This window comes from Balaenoptera acutorostrata, chromosome 2 (assembly GCF_949987535.1).
Source record: "Balaenoptera acutorostrata chromosome 2, mBalAcu1.1, whole genome shotgun sequence".
Lineage (NCBI taxonomy): Eukaryota > Metazoa > Chordata > Mammalia > Artiodactyla > Balaenopteridae > Balaenoptera > Balaenoptera acutorostrata.
In genome coordinates this window covers 59,212,358-59,231,813 of record NC_080065.1, presented here as the reverse complement: position 1 = coordinate 59,231,813, position 19,456 = coordinate 59,212,358, and the positions used below count along the sequence as shown (strand labels likewise).

At 35.3% G+C, this 19,456-nt stretch overlaps 1 protein-coding gene across 5 annotated transcripts in view; it reads right to left on the bottom strand.

The window, feature by feature from the left end:
- Positions 1-1,337: 1,337 nt before the first annotated feature.
- BDP1 (B double prime 1, subunit of RNA polymerase III transcription initiation factor IIIB) overlaps positions 1,338-19,456 on the bottom strand; it is an 88,348-nt gene continuing 70,229 nt past the window's right edge. For all 5 annotated transcript variants that reach the window (XM_007175951.2, XM_057540100.1, XM_007175952.2 and 2 more), the window contains exons 33-39: positions 18,151-18,205; positions 17,578-17,755; positions 16,621-16,825; positions 11,422-11,461; positions 9,369-9,633; positions 7,489-7,735; positions 1,338-4,068 (exon numbers count right to left, since the gene is read on the bottom strand). In XM_007175951.2, the coding sequence (XP_007176013.2) occupies positions 3,937-4,068; positions 7,489-7,735; positions 9,369-9,633; positions 11,422-11,461; positions 16,621-16,825; positions 17,578-17,755; positions 18,151-18,205 (1,122 nt within the window). In that variant the 3' untranslated portion in view covers positions 1,338-3,936. The remainder of the gene's footprint in view (positions 4,069-7,488; positions 7,736-9,368; positions 9,634-11,421; positions 11,462-16,620; positions 16,826-17,577; positions 17,756-18,150; positions 18,206-19,456) is intronic.

Below are 19,456 nucleotides of genomic sequence, written 5' to 3'. Positions count from 1 at the left end.
AGAGAAATTATCAAAGGAATAATGCAAGAACATTTCCCAGAAGGGAAGGAAATGAGTTTCCATATTTTAAAAGGCCCATGACATGCCCAGGAGCATGAATGTAGGGGCAGGAAAGGGTGGGTGCACATTACTGAGCAGAATACCAGTGTCAAAGAATATGTAAATAGAAGGCCACATTCGAAGGATAGAGAATCAGAATGGCAAAAGATTTTTAAACACTGAAAACCAGAATATAACCAGAGCATGACTTTGAAATGAAGTGGAAATTATTTTCAAATTATTCAAGAATTCTATTCAGAGCCCAACTGAGAGAGTAGAATAAAGAACTCTCAGACATGTAAAGTCTCAAGTTATGTTATCATCCATGCACCCTTTTGCAGTAAACAGTGGAAGATGTGCTTCTCCTCAAGAAAGACAATGACATTGGCTCCAGAATAGAGAATCCAAACCAGAAAAGATGGGTAGGGAATTCACAGAGAAGTCCCAGTATGGCAGCTGCACTGCACATGGAGACCTGTGAAGCCTCAGTCCAGATTAAAACAGGAAGGAAGAGCTCCATAAAGTTTTCCAGGAAAAAAAAGAGAGAAGGAAACAGTTCATCTGACAGCTTGACCATGTGAAAAGTATAAGCAGAGCATTTATAACTAAGTATAAACAGACTTGCCAGAGGGTGTTGAAAGTTAAGCCACAGGTTCAAAAACAAACCCAAAGCAAATGAAAAAGTGAAACAATTCTTAACTCCAAGAAAAACAAAAAGTCGTACCAGAAAGGAAATGTCATCTTAGTTCATTAGGTGGTACAGCAGTGAAAAATTACAATTAAAACAGTACAAATACTGAATATGGATTAACCCCAAATTGTGATTAACATTGGGAGAAAGCAGGAAAAGAGTGAGAATTGTAAGAAAGTAAAATCCTTATATACCATAATAAAAGGTCAACTGACCATGTAAAAAGTCCAGGTTTACAGTATATCCATAACTAAACTTTCCCATTTGTCTTTCTCTACAGAGAAAAAAAAGTGGGAAGAAAAAAAAGAGTAAAAGAGATTGAGTTCTTTTATCCAAAAATTCATTGCAAAAGGAGCAAATAAACAAAAAAGTAAGCAACTCTTCATATGTCCCAAATGTGGGGGAAAGTCTATTTTTATTCTTACAAAATCAAAATAATATCCTTCAGAGCATGCACATAAGAAAAAATTAATTCTCCCAAATATACTATACTCTCATGGAAGGAGGGAAGGAAGGAAGGGTAAGCTGTACTTACAAAACTATTTTTTGCTCATTAACACATTAATATCTTTATTAAGTCATTTGAAAAAAGAGGACACAACAGAAATAATATAAAATAACTTTTATTTACATAATTTACATCTATAGAATATAACTGCTTTCTTTAGAACAAGAAAATTTACAATGACAGATATTGCTTTTTGTCAAAGACTTCTTCAAGCAAGATAGTATACATGGTCACTTCTATTTCAAAAAACATGGTGGTAAACAGTGGATATTCATATTTTTATCTGTGCCTCAATCATTTACCAACAATTAGGCTTTGAAGCCATCATGTTGATCACTTGCTAAGACGTAAGTGTTCAGGAGGAAAAGTCAAGAAAAAAATAAAGACCTTTAAACATATCTCTTTTAAGATTTATAAAATACAAATTCTTCACAACATCATCTTTACATGAGTCACATTAAACACAGGTGTGAACAAGTCTTTCCACCTTGTAAGGTAAATACACTGACTAAGTTTTTTTTTCCAAGAGTAGTTTTAAGGATATAATAGTAGGATAATTTAGTTGTCTGACTTGATTCTCTAACACAATGAATGCCCAAAGATAAAATTATCCTTTATACAGTAAGAAGTTACATCTTCCATAAAATTAACTCATTGTAGATGAACAAGAGACAGATGTTAACAAAGTTAAAATGTAACATTGAACAAGGGATAAAATAATAGTTTAGCTATGACAACCTAACACCCAAACTAACATGAACTAAATGAAAGAAGCCTTTTCAGAATATGAGATTTTTAAAATTTATAAAAACAGGGCATTAAAATAGCAATGTGATTTGCTACCATGATTTCTATGACATATTAATCCCATGAAATAAATAACTGCATATCTATAGAGAATTTCCTTATAGATCCTCCTTTATGACAAAAAAGTTTAAACTGCAAATTTCACTGTAAAGCAATGAATAAGAAATGCTCTAATATCAATTGTTTTCATAAATTAGGATTACTGTTATACTTGCCAAGCCAAATCCAACTTTACTAATGAACTTGAAAACTAGCCACCATTTTTTTCAAATTACAAACATAATTAGACATTAAAATATCTTCCCAACTGAAATACTGATTTCATAATGCAATCAAGGGTTTAAGTGTCAGGCACAACTCATAACTCCAGTGACAAATATCTCATAGGTAATGACATCAGCACCTTAAGGTAAGAAAACTACTGTCTAATGTATGGGTCAAACTAAAAACCCAACCCATCCATGTCCATCATTTAAGTATTGCCTGTAGCTGTTTTCATACTGAAATGGCAGAGTTGAGTAGTTACCACAGAGGGCATCTGGCCCACAAACTCGAAAATATTTTCCAGAAAATGTTTCTGACTCCTGATCTAATGTATTATCAACCCAGAAGGCTTTTCAAATAAAAGAATAAATCTGTTCTTTCAGAAGTTTAATTTGAACCACCAAAGATTTGCTTGGGTGGGTAACAGAATTACCTATGTAAATCACAAAATCTCAAAATTGAAACCAACCCTTAAATTCATATTGAAGATAATCACTGACTTAATAAAGTCTTATCTTATTTTCTGTTTTTAACATCACAATTATGTTCTGTGCATAAAGGTCTAAGTACTTAGTTCCTTATGGAGAATTTAATGGGGGAAAAAAAACTACCAAGAAATTGTTTTTTAAAGAAGGAATGTGTGTATGTGAGCATATGTGTGTGTAATGGAGACAGAGTTTTGTATGGAAATTTGCCTCATAAATAAAGTTAAGGGTTTTTTTCCCCATACAAATCCTGAGATTATCCAAGAAATAAGAAAAACAAAAAATTCACAGTACAAAGTCAATATACTAAACTATGAGAAAAAAATGTATTCAAAATGTATATACTAGCCAAACAATTTAGTTTTATCACTTTAAATACCTTTAAAATTAAAGAGGGAAAGGAGACAAACATAAATTTGTTAATGATTTCTTTACCCATAATCTCAGGGGTAAAAATAATTAAAACTGAATATTCTTTTAAATAAAAAATTTAAAAATAAATAAGCTTTTTGATGTTTTATCTTTATAAATAGTAAGTTTAAATACTAGTTCTTCAATTAGGACTAATGTTACATCAACACGAATTAGAAAAATACACATTTTTCAGTCAAATAGCTGATAATAGAAAAGTTTTTAACATTTACCATACTAAAGTGGAGTTTCACAATTTCCTTTCACACACTTAGAGGCAACTGAAAAGGCCTTCACCATCCAAAAAAACAAAAAAACCCTAAACAAACAGAAAAAAACCTTCACAAAAGGTTTGCTAAATGTTAACTACAATCCATCTCCAAATACGTCGGCACTGTGATTTATACAGAGACATTTATCCACAACATTCCAAGATGTCCATGTGTGTTCAACACAGGAAGAGTCAAAATGTAAACAAGAGCTGTTATTTCTGTCTGAGAAAGCAGTCTTAATTGCTTGATATTTCCAAAATGCTGAATCAATCAGAACGAAAGGAACCTCAGCAATGTTTTTCACTGATTATAAAAGCTTCAAATCAAGCCTATTAAATATTCAAAATCAACCTAAAGAAAAATTGCCAGTGAGGCTTTTTGCTAGATACTGCTTTGTTGATATAACTGACTGTGGAAATCCTAGCCTTAGAAAAAAAAAAAGAAAAAAAAAGAAGACTTTTATTCTGTTTCATCCACTTCAATAAAGATATCACTAAAGAAATATTCAGAGACTGTCATTGGTTCCTCTTCCGGTTGCCGGTTTTGGACATCTTTACATTCTCCTTTCGGTAAGGGATGATTACAAGAAACCTAAAAAGATAATAAAAATAAGTATGCAGTATAACATTTATATATTGATAGTGGTATTCTAAATCGATATCTGTTTGAAAAGCAATATAGCAATAAATATTATGAGTTTTAAATATGTTTATACTCACTGACCCAATAATTTCATTTCTATGCTGTTATATTAAGGAAATAATCCTAAACATAGTAAGAGATAACCTTTGTAGCATTCGTTATAATAATAAAATTAAAATCAACAAATATACAACACTAAACATGATTAGGTTAACTGTAGTTTACACATGATTACTTTACCCTAACTTCTGTGAAAAAAATAATATTGAAAAACATAACATTATTAAATCGATAATGAAAACATTTTAATGACCAGAATAGAAGGACCCATGAAACAGAACAGTACGTAAGGAAATATAAGAAATTAAAGCAATCCTATCAAAAATTAGCATACTTATAAATCTAGAAAAAATGAAGACAGCATGGTATTGGCAAAGGAACAGACATACATATCAATGAAATAGAAGACTAGAAATATCCCTAACACATATGGATGGAAATTTAGTATCTGATAAAAGTGATATCTCCAAAAAAATTTGAGAAAAGTTGGATGATCCAATAAATAATGTTGGACAACTGTATAACTATCTCACAAAAAGGAAAAGTCAAACCTATACTTCACCAATATATAATAAATTCTAGATGAATCAATAAACTTAAATGTAAAAACATTTTTTAAAAATCTACTATAAAATACCATGGGAAAATGTTTTTATAATCCTAGAGTTGGGGAGAGTGTGAAGCAATGACATGAAAGCCAGAAGCCATAAAAGATCGATAAATTCACATACGTAAAAATAAAAAATGTCTGCATGGCACAAACCACCATACACAAAATCAAAAGATAAATGCCATAGAGGGAAAAAAATTTACAACCTGTATCACAGACATATGTGTTCATTAAGTCTATGAAGAATGTCAAAAATGAACAACATTGATAATACGCTAATGTAAGGAAAAAAGGCCCTCTCATACACTGCTGATAAGAACAGAAACTTATATAATCCCTATGCAGGACAATCAGGCAGTGTCTGGCAAAAGAATAATCATTCCTTTAGACCAGCAATTCTATTTCCAGGAATTTAACCTATAAATGTGAAAAACCGTCCATTTATAAGTTAGCTGTTACCACATTGTTTGAAATAGCAAGTAAGTAGGAATAACCTAAATGCCTACCAGTGTGAGGCCAGTATCACTCTATGGTACATCCAAACAATGGAATATTATGTAGTCATTAAAAATAATGAGGGCACTTAGTCCTGAAAATAGGAAAATTTATGTCCACGCAAAAAGCTGTGTACAAAAGTTCACAGCTTTATTCATAAAAGCAAGCGCTAGATGTCCTTTGGTGGGTAAATGAATAAACAAAACTGGTACATCCATACTATGGAATACTATTCAGCAATAAAAAGAAACAAACTATTTGATACATAAAATCATCTGGATGACTCTCTAGGGAACTACCATTGAGTGAAAAGACGCCAATCCCAAATATATGATTCCATTCGTATAACATTCTTGCAATGATGAATTTAATGGCAACCAGCTTGCCGGAAGATAAAGAGAGAGTGGGGAGCGGGAAGGAAGTAGGTGTGTCTATAAAAGGGCAACACAAAGGATCTCTGTGGTGATGGAACTGTTCTGTATGTTGACTGTAGCAGTGCAATATAGTGGTTATGATATTATAGGAGAGTTTTGTAAGATGTTACCACTGGGGAAAACTGGGTGAAGGGCAGATGGGATGTCTCTGTATAGTTGTTTACAACGGCATGTGAATCTACAGTTATCTCAAAATAAGAAGTTAATAATTTAAATTTTTTAAAGAGAGCAAGAGAGAGGAGGAAGCCCTTTATCTACTGTTTTGCAAGGTCTCCAAGACATACTATTAGGTGAAAAAAGCAAAGCAGAGACCGATATGCTATTATTTATGTAAAAAAGAAGAAAAATGTTTATATTTGTGTATATTAAAATGTCTCTGGAAAAGTAAACCAAAATCTGATAATACCAAATACCTGTGGAAAGGAGGAACTAGGAAGCTAAAGGACAGATGTGGGAAACTTTTTACTATAAACTCTCTTTTGTAGGTTATGAATTTTAAGACATGTGGAATATATTGCTTACTCAAAAAAATGAAGTAGCAATTTGAGAATAACATTTAGTTTAAATTCTTCCCTCACACTACATACCAAAGTCAATAACCATGAACAGAGTTAAAGTTTTAAAATTTTATACCTCTGGAGAAAAACTTTTCATTATAAAAGCAATTTAACAAATTGCAAAGAAACAAGTAATGGATTTGACTAAACATTGAAAAGTTATGTATAATAAAAATTCCTCCAAATTTAAAAAAAGTAAATAAACTTGGAAAAAATACTTGCAGTAAAGAGCTAAAAGGTACATGGCTTATTTACATACATAAGGATCTCATACAAATTGGTAAGAAAACCAGTAAGATCCCAAAACCTATAAATCAGCAGAAGATAGGAACAAAAAAGAAAAAAAAAAAAATCAGAAAATCTAGTAAATATATGGGAAAGAACACAACTTACTAATAACTGAAGAAATGCAAATTTTAAAAATGAAATGACATTTCCACCACCCCCCCACCATTGTATTAAATAAGAAAAACAAATGTATTTTGAAGAGTAATATCTCTGGCTGGCAAGAATGTGATTAAACTGGCACTGTTACACTGCTGGTAATTACAACTATTCTCCAGAGTAATTTGGCAGTAATAATAAAGACTCATACAATCCTGGTCTCAGAATATAGTTGTAAGAAATAATTTAAAATATTTTTAAAACGTTAAAAATGTTCTTTACAAAAGGACTCCTTCCTTTGAGGCTCATGCTGTCCAATAGATGGTCACCAGCCTTTTCTTTGTTGAGATCTGAAGTCACCCCAATATTCTTCCAAAGTCTTTGATACAAGTTCACAAAATTTTCTGCCCCAGTACTTGCTATCACAGCTTCAGAGTGCACAGAAATGAAACATGCAAACGAATTCTAATTTTACTGTTCCTTGAATTTTTGTAGGTGTCATGACATTTGCCCCAAAGGAAATAAAATGCAAGCACTGCTTTGTTTTGCTTCCACAGGTCAGAAGGGTCTTTGCAGTAAAGGAATGGCAATTAAGTGTCTATTTATGGTTAGTTCAATGGCTCTATATTAAACTAGCTGTAACTTTCTAATTCAACACCTTATCTTCTTCCAGTACAGTAGGGTAGGATAGGGAGGAGATGGAGTGGAGTTGCTCTGCAATTATTTCTGATATTCAGATGAAAATAACAATTGCCATGTTTTTCCTAGTTGAGTCTGATATCCAACCCATTCTATACAAATAAACAAACAAAGAGTAGTTATCACATACCTGAGTTGCTGAACTATCAATATTTTTAGGTTGAGTATTAACAACAACACTTGGAGATGGAAGATCAGAGGACTCTTGAGTTTTTTCCTGGCTTGTATTGAGCGGATTAGATCTTTTCAGATTCTGTCTTGATACAGGTATAAGAGGTTTCAGGCGTTTCTTGCTATGAACCTGAGTAGGTTCATCAGACTCCAAACTATTCTTTGAACATATTAAAGACAAAAATCCCAGGGGTCTTCTGCCAGGTCTAGAAATGCAAATGTAAAGATATTCAAGAATATCCAGGAAGACACATTCTTTTTTTTTTTTTTTTTTTGGCCATGCCGCCCAGCATGTGGGATCTTAGTTCCCCGACCAGGGATCGAACCCATGCTCCCTGCATTGGAAGCACACAGTCTTAACCACTGGGCCACCAGGGAAGTCCAGGAAGACACATTCTTAATGCCAACTTCTTTCCATGAATGCTAAAATGGCACATGTGATACCACAGGAGGGGCACACCTACTAAATACTGATACACTAAGTACTGATATCACTCTGCCATGATGTATATTTGTGACAAAGGTCAAAGCTTACTCTAGAGCAGTACTTCTCAAGCTTGAAGGGCATACAAATCACGTGGGGATCTTATCAAAATGAAGATTCTGACTGAGTTGGTGGGGAAGTGGGGCCTGAGTCCTGTATTTCTACTGAGTTCTCAAATGATGTCCCTGCTGCTGGTGCCAGGACCACACTTTGAGTAGAAGGGCTCTAGAGCAGGGGTCAGCAAGCTATGATCCACAGGCCAAGTGAAGTCCACCACCTGATTCTATAAATAAGTTTACTGGAACACAGCATGCTCATCTGTTTACATATATGGTTACATATCACATATGTGGTATATTATATATACACACACCACATATGTAATATGTAACCATATATGTAAAAAGATGTGATTACATATCTGTTGAGTAGCTGAGTAGTTGCGACAGAGATATATGGCCCACAAAGCCTAAAATATATACTACATGATCTTTTACCCCAAAAATTTGCTGACCCTTGTTCTAGAATACTGCTTCTCAACTGTTTTAACCCAAACCCCCATGATGCTACCCTCATTCTATTTTCAGCACATCTCTACGCCAGAAAAGATGTAGTTTATATAACAAAAATAACAGGTTCGTTAAATATGCCTTTTCAAGTTATACATGTCCTTTCCCCCACTTTCCTTTAGTGGAGGCTAGTACATGTCTTCCCTCTCCAACTCACCAACTCCACGTTAATGACTTGAATGCTGCTGACAAGCCAATAGTTATCCATAACCCAGAAGACTCACTTCTAGAGTATGAGGAAATAATGTGGGAGAGGCTGGCTTTGGGCTTAAATTCCACACTTAGTCTTATAGGGAGAAAGCCAGGGTTTACCTTTTCGGTATGCCACAAGAGAGAAAAACGCACACAGTATTTGGGACTTCAATAAAACAACCCCCAGAGCTACTTCTGATATTAGCCTTATGTCTCAGACCATCTACATCTGCACTGGCAGCTACTGTACGGTAGAATAAATAATTATTAAAATAATAACCATGAACAATCTGGAAAAGAAAGCGTGCAATACTAAATTCTAAAGATTTTCTATCTAAAATCAAAGTTTCAGCACTTAAAGTTAAGCTCTTGTCATATGCAATGTCCTCCGAAAGTGTTTGACCTTACTGTATTTCCTTTGGTGACACCCCTTCCCTTTACATTTCTAACAGAGGGGTATGATTACAAAACACCATCCTTAGTACTGGACTTAGTCGTTATACATGTTACTCCTATTCCATATAGGTAATATTTATCCACTGAGAGAGAAAAATGGAGAGAGAGAAACATTTATTAAAGATTTTCTCATGATACCTGGATAGTGGGGTTTTTGAAGACGATGTGATGCTATCCATTTGTTCAGACTTAGAAGCAGCACAAGTTCTTTTTTCCTTATCAGACACCACTATCTCATCCTGAGGTAACTGAGATGTATTCTTTTCTTGTGTATCTGTTATTTTATCAAGAGGTTTAGATCTGATACTCTGAAAAGTTGGTTCAAGTTGCTCTTTCTGAGGTTCTGGAATTGTATGTGTGTTTCCTGAGGTAGGGAAGATACCTTGTCCCTTGTAAGACTCTCCTTCAAAAAAGAAAATAAATGGTAAGCACACATATTGAAATTAATACATCCAATTAAATTGCAATATTTGAAGAAGAAAACTCATGATATTCTATCATGAACCTACCCTAACAAGAGTAAGCTAAATTAAAAATTAGTGGACTATTAGGAATATTATAATGGTTAAAAGCTATGGCAACAGCTTCTACCTTCAGATGTAAAATAGTCATATCAATATATTTTGACTTAGAAAAGCTTTCTCCATAAATATTTCCTAAACTAGCAAAATGAAAAAGTGATCACTTTCTAATTAAGGGTAAAGCTAAGGTCAGAATGACCATCATCACAAAATCTACAGTCAATAAATGCTGGAGAGGGTGTGGAGAAAAGGGAACCCTCCTACACTGCTGGTGGGAATATAAATTGGTACAGTCACTATGGAGAACAGTATGGAGTTTCCTTAAAAAAACTAAAAATAGAGCTACCATATGATCCAGCAATACCACTCCTGGGCACATAACTGGAGAAAACAATAATTCGAAAAGATACATGTACCCCAATGTTCATTGCAGCACTATTTACAGTAGCCATGACATGGAAGCAACCTCAATATCCATCAACGGAGGAATGGATAAAGAAGATGTGGTACATGGGGCTTCCCTGGTGGCACAGTGGTTGAGAATCTGCCTGCCAATGCAGGGGACACAGGTTCGAGCCCTGGTCTGGGAAGATCCCACATGCCGCGGAGCAACTGGGCCCGTGAGCCACAACTACTGAGCCTGCGCGTCTGGAGCCTGTGCTCCGCAACAAGAGAGGCTGCGATAGTGAGAGGCCCGCGCACCGCGATGAAGAGTGGCCCCCGCTCGCCGCAACTAGAGAAAGCCCTCGCACAGAAATGAAGACCCAACACAGCCAAAAATAAATAAATAGATAAATAAATTTATTAAAAAAAAAAAAAGAAGATGTGGTACATATATACAATGAAATATTACTCAGCCATAAGAAAGAACGAAAAATGCCATTTGTAGCAACATGGATGGACCTAGAGATTGTCATACTGAGTGAAGTTAAGTCAGACAGAGAAAGACAAATATCACATGATATCGCTTATATGTGGAATCTAAAAAGATGGTACAAATGAACCTATTTACAAAACAGAAATAGAGTCACAGATATAGAAAACAAACTTATGGTTACCAAGGGGGAAAGGGCGGAGGGTGGGGAGAGGGATAAATTAGGAGATTGGGATTGACATATACACACTACTATATATAAAATAGGTAACTAATAAGAACCTACTGTATAGCACAGGGAGCTCTACTCAATACTCTGTAATGACCTATATGGGAATAAAATCTAAAAAAGAGTGGAGTTATACATATACGTATGTATCAGTTATACATATATATAACTGATTCACTTTGCTGTACAGCAGAAACTAACACAACATTGTAAATCAACTATACTCCAATAAAAATTAATTAAAAACAAAAAAGGGTAAAGCTAAGGACCTATAAAAACTCCTTAATACCCAGCTTTCTAATTCCTCAAATGTAGTTGTTGAGCTTTTACAGGAAATCCTGGAGCCATATCGTTTTCTATTAAATACAGGATGAAAGTAGTTTTTCATGGCCACCAAAGTGCCAAATCTAAGATCTCAGAAGGGAAGAAAAACTTCTAATAATAAAGCAGTGATTCTTAGAGAAAAATGAGCAAAACTCTGCTTCAATCCCAAATTTAAACAAGATATATCAAAAATAATCAGGGGTACTCAGCAAAATGCAATCACATTAAAATTTATTTACTCACCTGTTTTCTCCAAAACATTTATTAATTCCTTTGAACACACCTGTTTTAAGAAAATTTACAAAAAAAAATTAGAAATCTATTTGTCAAATAAAATTAATTTTATTTCCTTCTTTCTTTCTTAAGTAAAGAAAACCTGTACTTCCCAGAAAGCACTAGGGTCAGACATGTTTTATGGGAATTCTACCAAACATTTATGAAAAACACACTGCAACTATTATTTAAATTATTCCACAGCATAGCAGAAGAGGGAAAGCTTCCAAATGCCTTTTATAAATCAAGCATAATAATGATACCAACTAACCAGTCTCAAATCAGTGCAAAAATATCAAATGAAATATGACAAGCATAATTTAGCAGCACATCAAAAGACTAAAACATCACGATCAAATAGAGTTTGTTTGGGAATTCCCTGGCGGTCCAGTGGTTAGGACTCCACACTTCCACTGCTGAGGGTGCGGGTTCAATCCCTGGTCAGGGAACTAAGATCCCACAAGCTTCGAGGCACAGCCAAAAGAAAAAAAAAAAGTTTGTTTCAGGAATACAAAGATGATTTAATATTATAAAACATATTAATAAAAATCAACAGATCTGAGGAGAAAAATAATATCATCTCTCTATTTGTAGGAAAAGTGTCCAATAATATCATTCTTTGAAAAAACATAAAATTGAACAGACAGGAATTTTCTTAACACCGTAAAATACAACTATTGCAATCCGAAAGGCAGCATCCCGCTTCATAAACACTGAAAGTATTCCCATTAAAATCAGGAATAAGAAAAAGTTGTCCACTATTAGGACTATTTTCTGATTTTTTTTAAGTTGTATTAGCCAATATAATTAGAAAAAAAGAAATTAAAGGTCTAAAAAGTAGAAGAGAAGAATTAAAATTATATTTGCAGATGATATGACTGTTTACTAAGAAAACTCAAGAGACCAAGTGAAAAATTACTACACAAAATGAGGGTAATTCAGTAAAGCTCTCTAGATTAAAAAGAATTCAATGATAATAGCAACAAAAAAGATAAAATTCTTAGATATAATCCAATAAGAAATGTACCAGATTTATATGAAGAAGAACTTAAAATACCCCTGAGAGACAGACACAAAAGAAGTCTTAAACAATTGGAAAGACACACTGTGTTTCTGGACAGGAAGATTCAACATCACATTTATGATGTCAATTTTCTCTATGTTCATCTGTCAACTTAGTATGATCCTAACACAAGTACCAATAGGGTTTTGTTTTTTTTTTAAGCTCTGAATAAGCTAATTCTGAAATTAATATAAACTTTAAAACATATAAGCAGACTTCCCTGGCGGCACAGTGGTTAAGACATCCGCCTGCCAATGCAGGGGACACAGGTTCAAGCCCTGGTCCAGGAAGATCCCACATGCTGCTGAGCAACTAAGCCCATGCACCACAACTACTGAGCCTGCGCTCTAGAGCCTGTGAGCCACAGTTACTGAAGCCCGTGTGCCTAGAGCCCGTGCTCCACAACAAGAGAAGCCACCGCAGTGAGAAGCCCGTGCACCGCAATGAAGAGTAGCCCCCGCTCGATGCAACTAGAGAAAGTCCGCGTGCAGCAATGAAGACCCAACACAGCCAAGAAAAAAAAAAACATAAGCGACTAGGAAAAACTTGGAAAAAGAAGAAAATTGTATTGGTGGTTGGGGAGAGGGACAGACTATCCCTTTTTTTTTTTCTTCTTAATTTATTTTATTTATTTATTTTTGGCTGCGTTGGGTCTTAGTTGCTGTGTGCGGTCTTTCTCTAGTTGTGGAGAGTGGGGGCTACTCTTGTTGCGGAGCATGGGCTCTAGGCACGAGGGCTTCAGTAGTTGTGGCTCACGGGCTCTAGAACGCAGGCTCAGTAGTTGTGGCGCACAGGCTCAGTTGCTCCACGGCATGTGGGATCTTCTTGGACCAGGGCTCGAACCCGTGTCCCCTGCATTGGCACTGCGCCAATTGGCACCCGTGTCCCCTGCATTAACCACTGCGCCACCAGGGAAGCCCCCAGACTATCCCTTTTTAAGATAGTAAAGCACTTAAAAGCTACAATAATTAAAACAGTGTGATACTAGCTCCAGAACAAATACGTAAATCAATGAAGAAGAAAGGAAAGTTCAGGAATATGCCCAAATATGTATGGGAATTTAATATCTGACAAAAGTGGAATTTTATTTTATTTTTTAAAAAATACACCTTTATTTTATTTTTTGGCCACACCATGCAGCATGCAGGATCTTAGTTCCCTGACCAGGGATTGAACCCGTGCCCCCTGTGGTGGAAGCTCAGAGCCTTAACCACTGGACCGCCAGGGAAGTCCCCAAAAGTAGAATTTTAAATCAGCGGACAAAAGATGAATTATTCAATAAATGGTGCTGGGACAAACGGATAGGCATCTGGGGAAAATTAAGTTGGTTCCACTGTTCTTAAAACCAAAATAAATTCTATAGAAATCAATATTAATTAAAAGAATTTATATTAAATTCAAGGTAGACCTTCAATATATAACATACTCCATAAGCTATACATAAAAAGATAATAGGGACTTCCCTGGTGGAACAGTGGTTAAGAAACCACCTGCCAATGCAGGGGACACGGGTTCAAGCCCTGGTCCAGGAAGATCCCACATGCCGCAGAGCAACTAAGTCCGTGCGCCACAACTACTGAGTCCATGTGCCACAACTGCTGAAGCCCGCGTGCCTAGAGCCCGTGCGCCACGGCAGGAGAGGCCACTGCAATGAGAGGCCCATGCACCACAAGGAGGAGTAGCCCCCGCTCACTGCAACTAGAAAAAGCCCACACGCAGCAATGAAGACCCAATGCAGCCAAAAATAAATAAGTAAATAAATAAATTAAAAAAAAAAAGACTAATAAAAAAAATTTTTTTTTTTTTTTGGCCATGCTCCATGGCTTGCGAGATCTTAGTTCCCCTACCAGGGATCGAACCCAGGTCCCAGCAGTGACAGCACCGAGTCCTAACCACTGGAATGCCAGGGAATTCCCCAAAAGACTGATATATCTGATTACAGAAAAATAAAAAGTATTTGCATGTCTATCTGAGTGTGGTGTATATACATTCTAGAATTTAAAATTATAACTTCGGCTATTTATAAGCAACTTTTTATCATTAAAATGCTGAAAACAGTTTAGAAAATAAAAGCCACAAACAGGCCCAAGAGACACTAGACATACTTTTCTTATATATTGAGTCACACCAATGTATATCTATCATTTTTTAAATGGCCTATTTTAAACTAGTGACCTAGTTTTGCATGTAGTGATGTACTGTGATCTTTTTTCCATGTCACTAAATATACTTTTAAAATAAAATGAAACAATGTCTGCATGGAATGCTGACAAAATGTTGAAACAGGATGACTGATACATAGGGATACATTATACTAGCCAGTCTACCTTTTTAAATGTTTGAAAACTTTCTCATTAAAAAGTTAAGCAGGGGTTTCCCTGGTGGCGCAGTGGTTGAGAGTCTGCCTGCCAATGCAGGGGACACGGGTTCGAGCCCTGGTCTGGGAGGATCCCACATGCCGCGGAGCAACTGAGCCCGTGAGCCACAACTACTGAGCATGCGCGTCTGGAGCCTGTGCTCCGCAACAAGAGAGGCCACGACAGTGAGAGGCCCGCACATCGCAATGAAGAGTGGCCCCTGCTCGCCGCAACTAGAGAAAGCCCTCGCACAGAAACGAAGACCCAACACAGCCAAAAATAAAAGTAAATAAATAAATAAATTTTAAAAAAAGTTAAGCAAAAAAAGTCTGTATGAGAAAATCACAAAAAGTAGAGTTAAAAGACAACAATCTGGGCTTCCCTGGTGGTGCAGTGGTTGAGGGTCTGCCTGCTAATGCGGGGGACATGGGTTCGAGCCCTGGTCTGGGAGGATCCCACATGCCGCGGAGCAACTGGGCCCGTGAGCCACAACTACTGAGCCTGCACGTCTGGAGCCTGTGCTCCGCAACAAGAGAGGCCGCGATAGTGAGAGGCCCGCGCACCGCGATGAAGAGTGGCCCCCACTTGCCGCAATTAGAGAAAGCCCTCGCACGAAACGAAGACCCAACACAGCCAAAAATAAATAAAGTAGCTATTAATTTTAAAAAGACAACAATCTGAGAAAAAAAAAATTGCAACTCATATCACAGACATAAAAAACAGAGTTCCTCCAAATCTACAAGACAAAGATCAACAAACCCAATTGAAAAATGGGTAAAGAGTATAGAGTCACGTCAAAGGAAAGGAAATACAACTGGTTCTTAAGCATATGAAAAGATGTTCAACCTTACTCATAGTAAGAGAAATTAAAAACTATTCCAGGATACCATTTTTTAACCTATCAGATATGGCAGAATACACCGCCTCTGTTGTCTACTATCATCTAAGGACTATTGGTCTTCAACTGTCCCTTTGAGAATATAGATTCTAATTTTTCCATAGTGTTGTTCTATAGTGTAGTAACTTATGATTACCAGAAACAAAAACAAGAGGGTGCTTAAGAAACTTACAACACAGTGGCTGGTAACTGAATCTGCACTGTATTGTCAGGCGTCCCTAAGGTAGTGATGACTGAGCTAAAGAAGTCTGTGTTTTGCAAGGGAATGTTTCATAAATGAAGAGACAGCAAAAGAAAAGCCCTGGGACATGAGGAGTATGGTGCATTTGAGAAACTGAAAGATGGTCAATATGGCTAGCGAGGCAGAGACCAGCACAAGATGAGATTAGACACAGAAAACAGCCAAACAAAAACAGTGCCTTAGAGGTTCTGGTTTTATTCCTAAGAGCAACGGGAAGCTTTAAGCATTATGATAATGGTAGTGATGATATCACTATTACCATTTTACACAGTAGGGAACTCATTCAGAGAAGTGAAGAATCTTGCCTAAGATCCCACAGCTGTTAAGTGGTACAGCCAAGATCCACATCTGTATGATGCTTTCAGCTTAATTTTTAGCCAATGACACTGAGCTGGGAATGGGTTTTCTGATTAATATCCATCAATTTTCACCTAGAACTGGCTGAAAGTAAAAATCCAAAACTGGTTTTATCTGGATTATTTATGGCAAAAAGTATTAGAGCTATCTTTATACAAAGAGTCTAAAGGAAAAAGAAAAATAGATCCGTTGCAATACGGCCGTCTTACTTGCTTAATGATACCATCTTACCTGCTTAATGATACCATCTTACCTCAGAGGTATATTTTTGACAATCGTCTCTTAAAGTGAGTGAACTTTTTTTGGCAGGAGGAACATGGTCACTTTCGTCAAGCCTACAATGAAATCTCTTCCTAGATACAAGATCCAAATTAGCAGGAGGCTTTTCGGAATCATCTCTTCCAGAATTAGATAAACACATGTCATCCTGACCAGCTGAAGTTACTGGAAAACTGATACTGCATAGAAAACACACACACATTAAATTAGTTATTTCATGAGGTTAAAGCCTGAGCTATTCCAATGAAAACTGCCAAAAAACTTCAAAGTAACTATTATATACATGGCCATGGCCACAAAAATGTTAGTTTTGAGCTCCATTCATACTTAAAAGCTCACAACTTAAGTTCCATAGTATTGAATTAAATCTGAGGCATAAAAATAATGTTTTCTTTGCCAGTAAAGTTAAATTTTAGTCTAAAATGCCTCTTCCTAATATAAAAGGCTTCAATTTCTAATGTTACTTGATAGACAATTAAGCATCTTAACCAATGACTATTAAAATACAACTTAAGAATTCTACAGCAAAGAATTAAAATGAATATCAAAAATATTTTTAAATGTATCCTTTGTACTATTTTTGCAACTTTCTGTGAATGTATATTTATTTCAGAATTTAAAAAATATATAAATGTATACAAAGTAACCTTTAACAGATGCTATTTTATCATCCAGATTGCTAAATTTTTTTAGCTTTCAAAATACTTAATATACCAACAAAGTTTCATACAAAAGTATTATATTATACATTTAAATGGCATCCTTATCAGATATAAAATCAGTAATTTCTTCTCTAATTTACCACATAATTACTAAATAAGATCTCCACGACAATTACAAATAATGTTGGTGAATGGCTTGTTCAATCGATACTATTCAATTCATAAAGCACCCCTTCCCCCTAGCAAAAACAATTTAGTTGATTCATTACCTCATGTCCCCCCTTTCTTCTGTATTCACTGATTTGACCAATATGGGGGCTGGCAGTAAAGGGTTTGGCATTAACTGCATAGTAGTATCAGCAAATTCTTCTACTGCACTGGTTGGGATTTCCACCAGAGTTAAAATGAATGCTTGTTCATCCTCACCTTCTTGATGTACATTAGCAACTAGATTCATTATCAAAGTTTAAAAGTTAGTAATGAAAAGTTGAACCATGAAATGACAGAAAATCATTAATTTATTTCACTTCTAAAAAGTCTCATGACAACTTATCCCGAAGAATAAAAAACTAAATTATACCCCTCAAGAAACAAATAAATAAAAATTTCGTAAAGGATAAAGATGATTCACTATGGAGAAGATTCATAATTCCTTTTTTTTTTTAAGATTTATAATTCTGAATAACAAAACTTATATACAAAATACTTCAAGTTTTTTGTTTGTTTTTTTAATTTAAGGCCATCATAGACCAACAAAAACTGCTTTGTTTTTCCATAGTCAAATGGGCAGTAAAAAAACATACTATTAGGTTCTAAGACTCTACTGAAGCAGATTATCATACCTGTTAGGTCTTGAGGATTGTTTATATTCTCTTGTTGGACTTCTGGAATACTACACTGCCATAAAAAATTAAAATGAAAGAGTGAGGTTGACCAAATCTCAGTTTTAAAAAGTTTTCCTGACAATGTGATATTGTGAACAGTTATTGTTTCAAAACTCAACAACTTATCTAACCTATATATAGAATTTTTCAAGTGTTTTGAAACTTTTAGTTGTACCAATAAAATTTTGATTCATTTAAATAAACACACATATATATATATATACACAAGGGAATTATGACTAAATTGTTAAATACGTGTAGGCTATGAAATGATTTTTGAAGTAACAGAAAAGGGAGATCCAAACCCTTCAACCTTCTCTCTATCCCCATCACAGCAGCCATTGTACCATGAGTAGGTGACATGTATATGGAAGCAAACTGGTCTCCTTGCCCCCAGCATGGCTCCCTCCAATCTGTTTTCCACAAAACTGTAAACACTGTTTTCTCTAAAATGAAATTCCAATTGTAATTCTCTACTGCTTAAGATCTTAAAACCTTCATTTTGCAACCAACAATGTCAGTAATTGATTCAGGCAAGAATCATCAATGCATACTAAATTACTTACTAAGTGGAAAAGATGCAATTATAATGGAGAAAACTGGTAGGTACCATTCTACCCAAGTGATCAGTCAGCAACACCAATAATGGGGACAAACCAACATTATGTGTGTCCTGATATGATGCAAAAGAGGAGCAAAACATCACCTATGTAGTACTCTTGCAAAAAAACGTTTAACCTGAATCTAATAATGACGAAGCAGTAAAAGAAATCCAGATTATAGACTAGCTTGGACTCTTCTAAAATGTCAAGTACACAAAAGAGGAAAAAGGGCAAGAGGACTACTCTAGATTAAAAAAGTAAGAAGAAATGACAGCTAAATGCACTGTAAGAGGTTTGGCTTCAACTGTATATTACACATTATTATTAAATCAATTCTAGGTAGTAGGGTAATATTGAGTGTGGTAATAGTATTGTCATTTTTCTGTAAGAGAATGTCCTTGGTCTTAGATACAAGCTGGAGTATTTGTGAGTGAAGGCTCATGTCTACAACTTACTTTCAGATGGTTTAGTTGTTTTAAAGTACCTACCAAGATGGAGAGCAACACAGAGAGAGAATAATGTTTAGAGCTAGGTATGCACGCAAATGAGGCAAAATGTTCACAGATTTCTATGTAAGATTCTTGCAACTTTTCTCTAAATTTGAAATTATTTCAAAATAAAAAGTAAAAATTAAAAAGTTGGGGGGTAGGGGAAAATCCCAT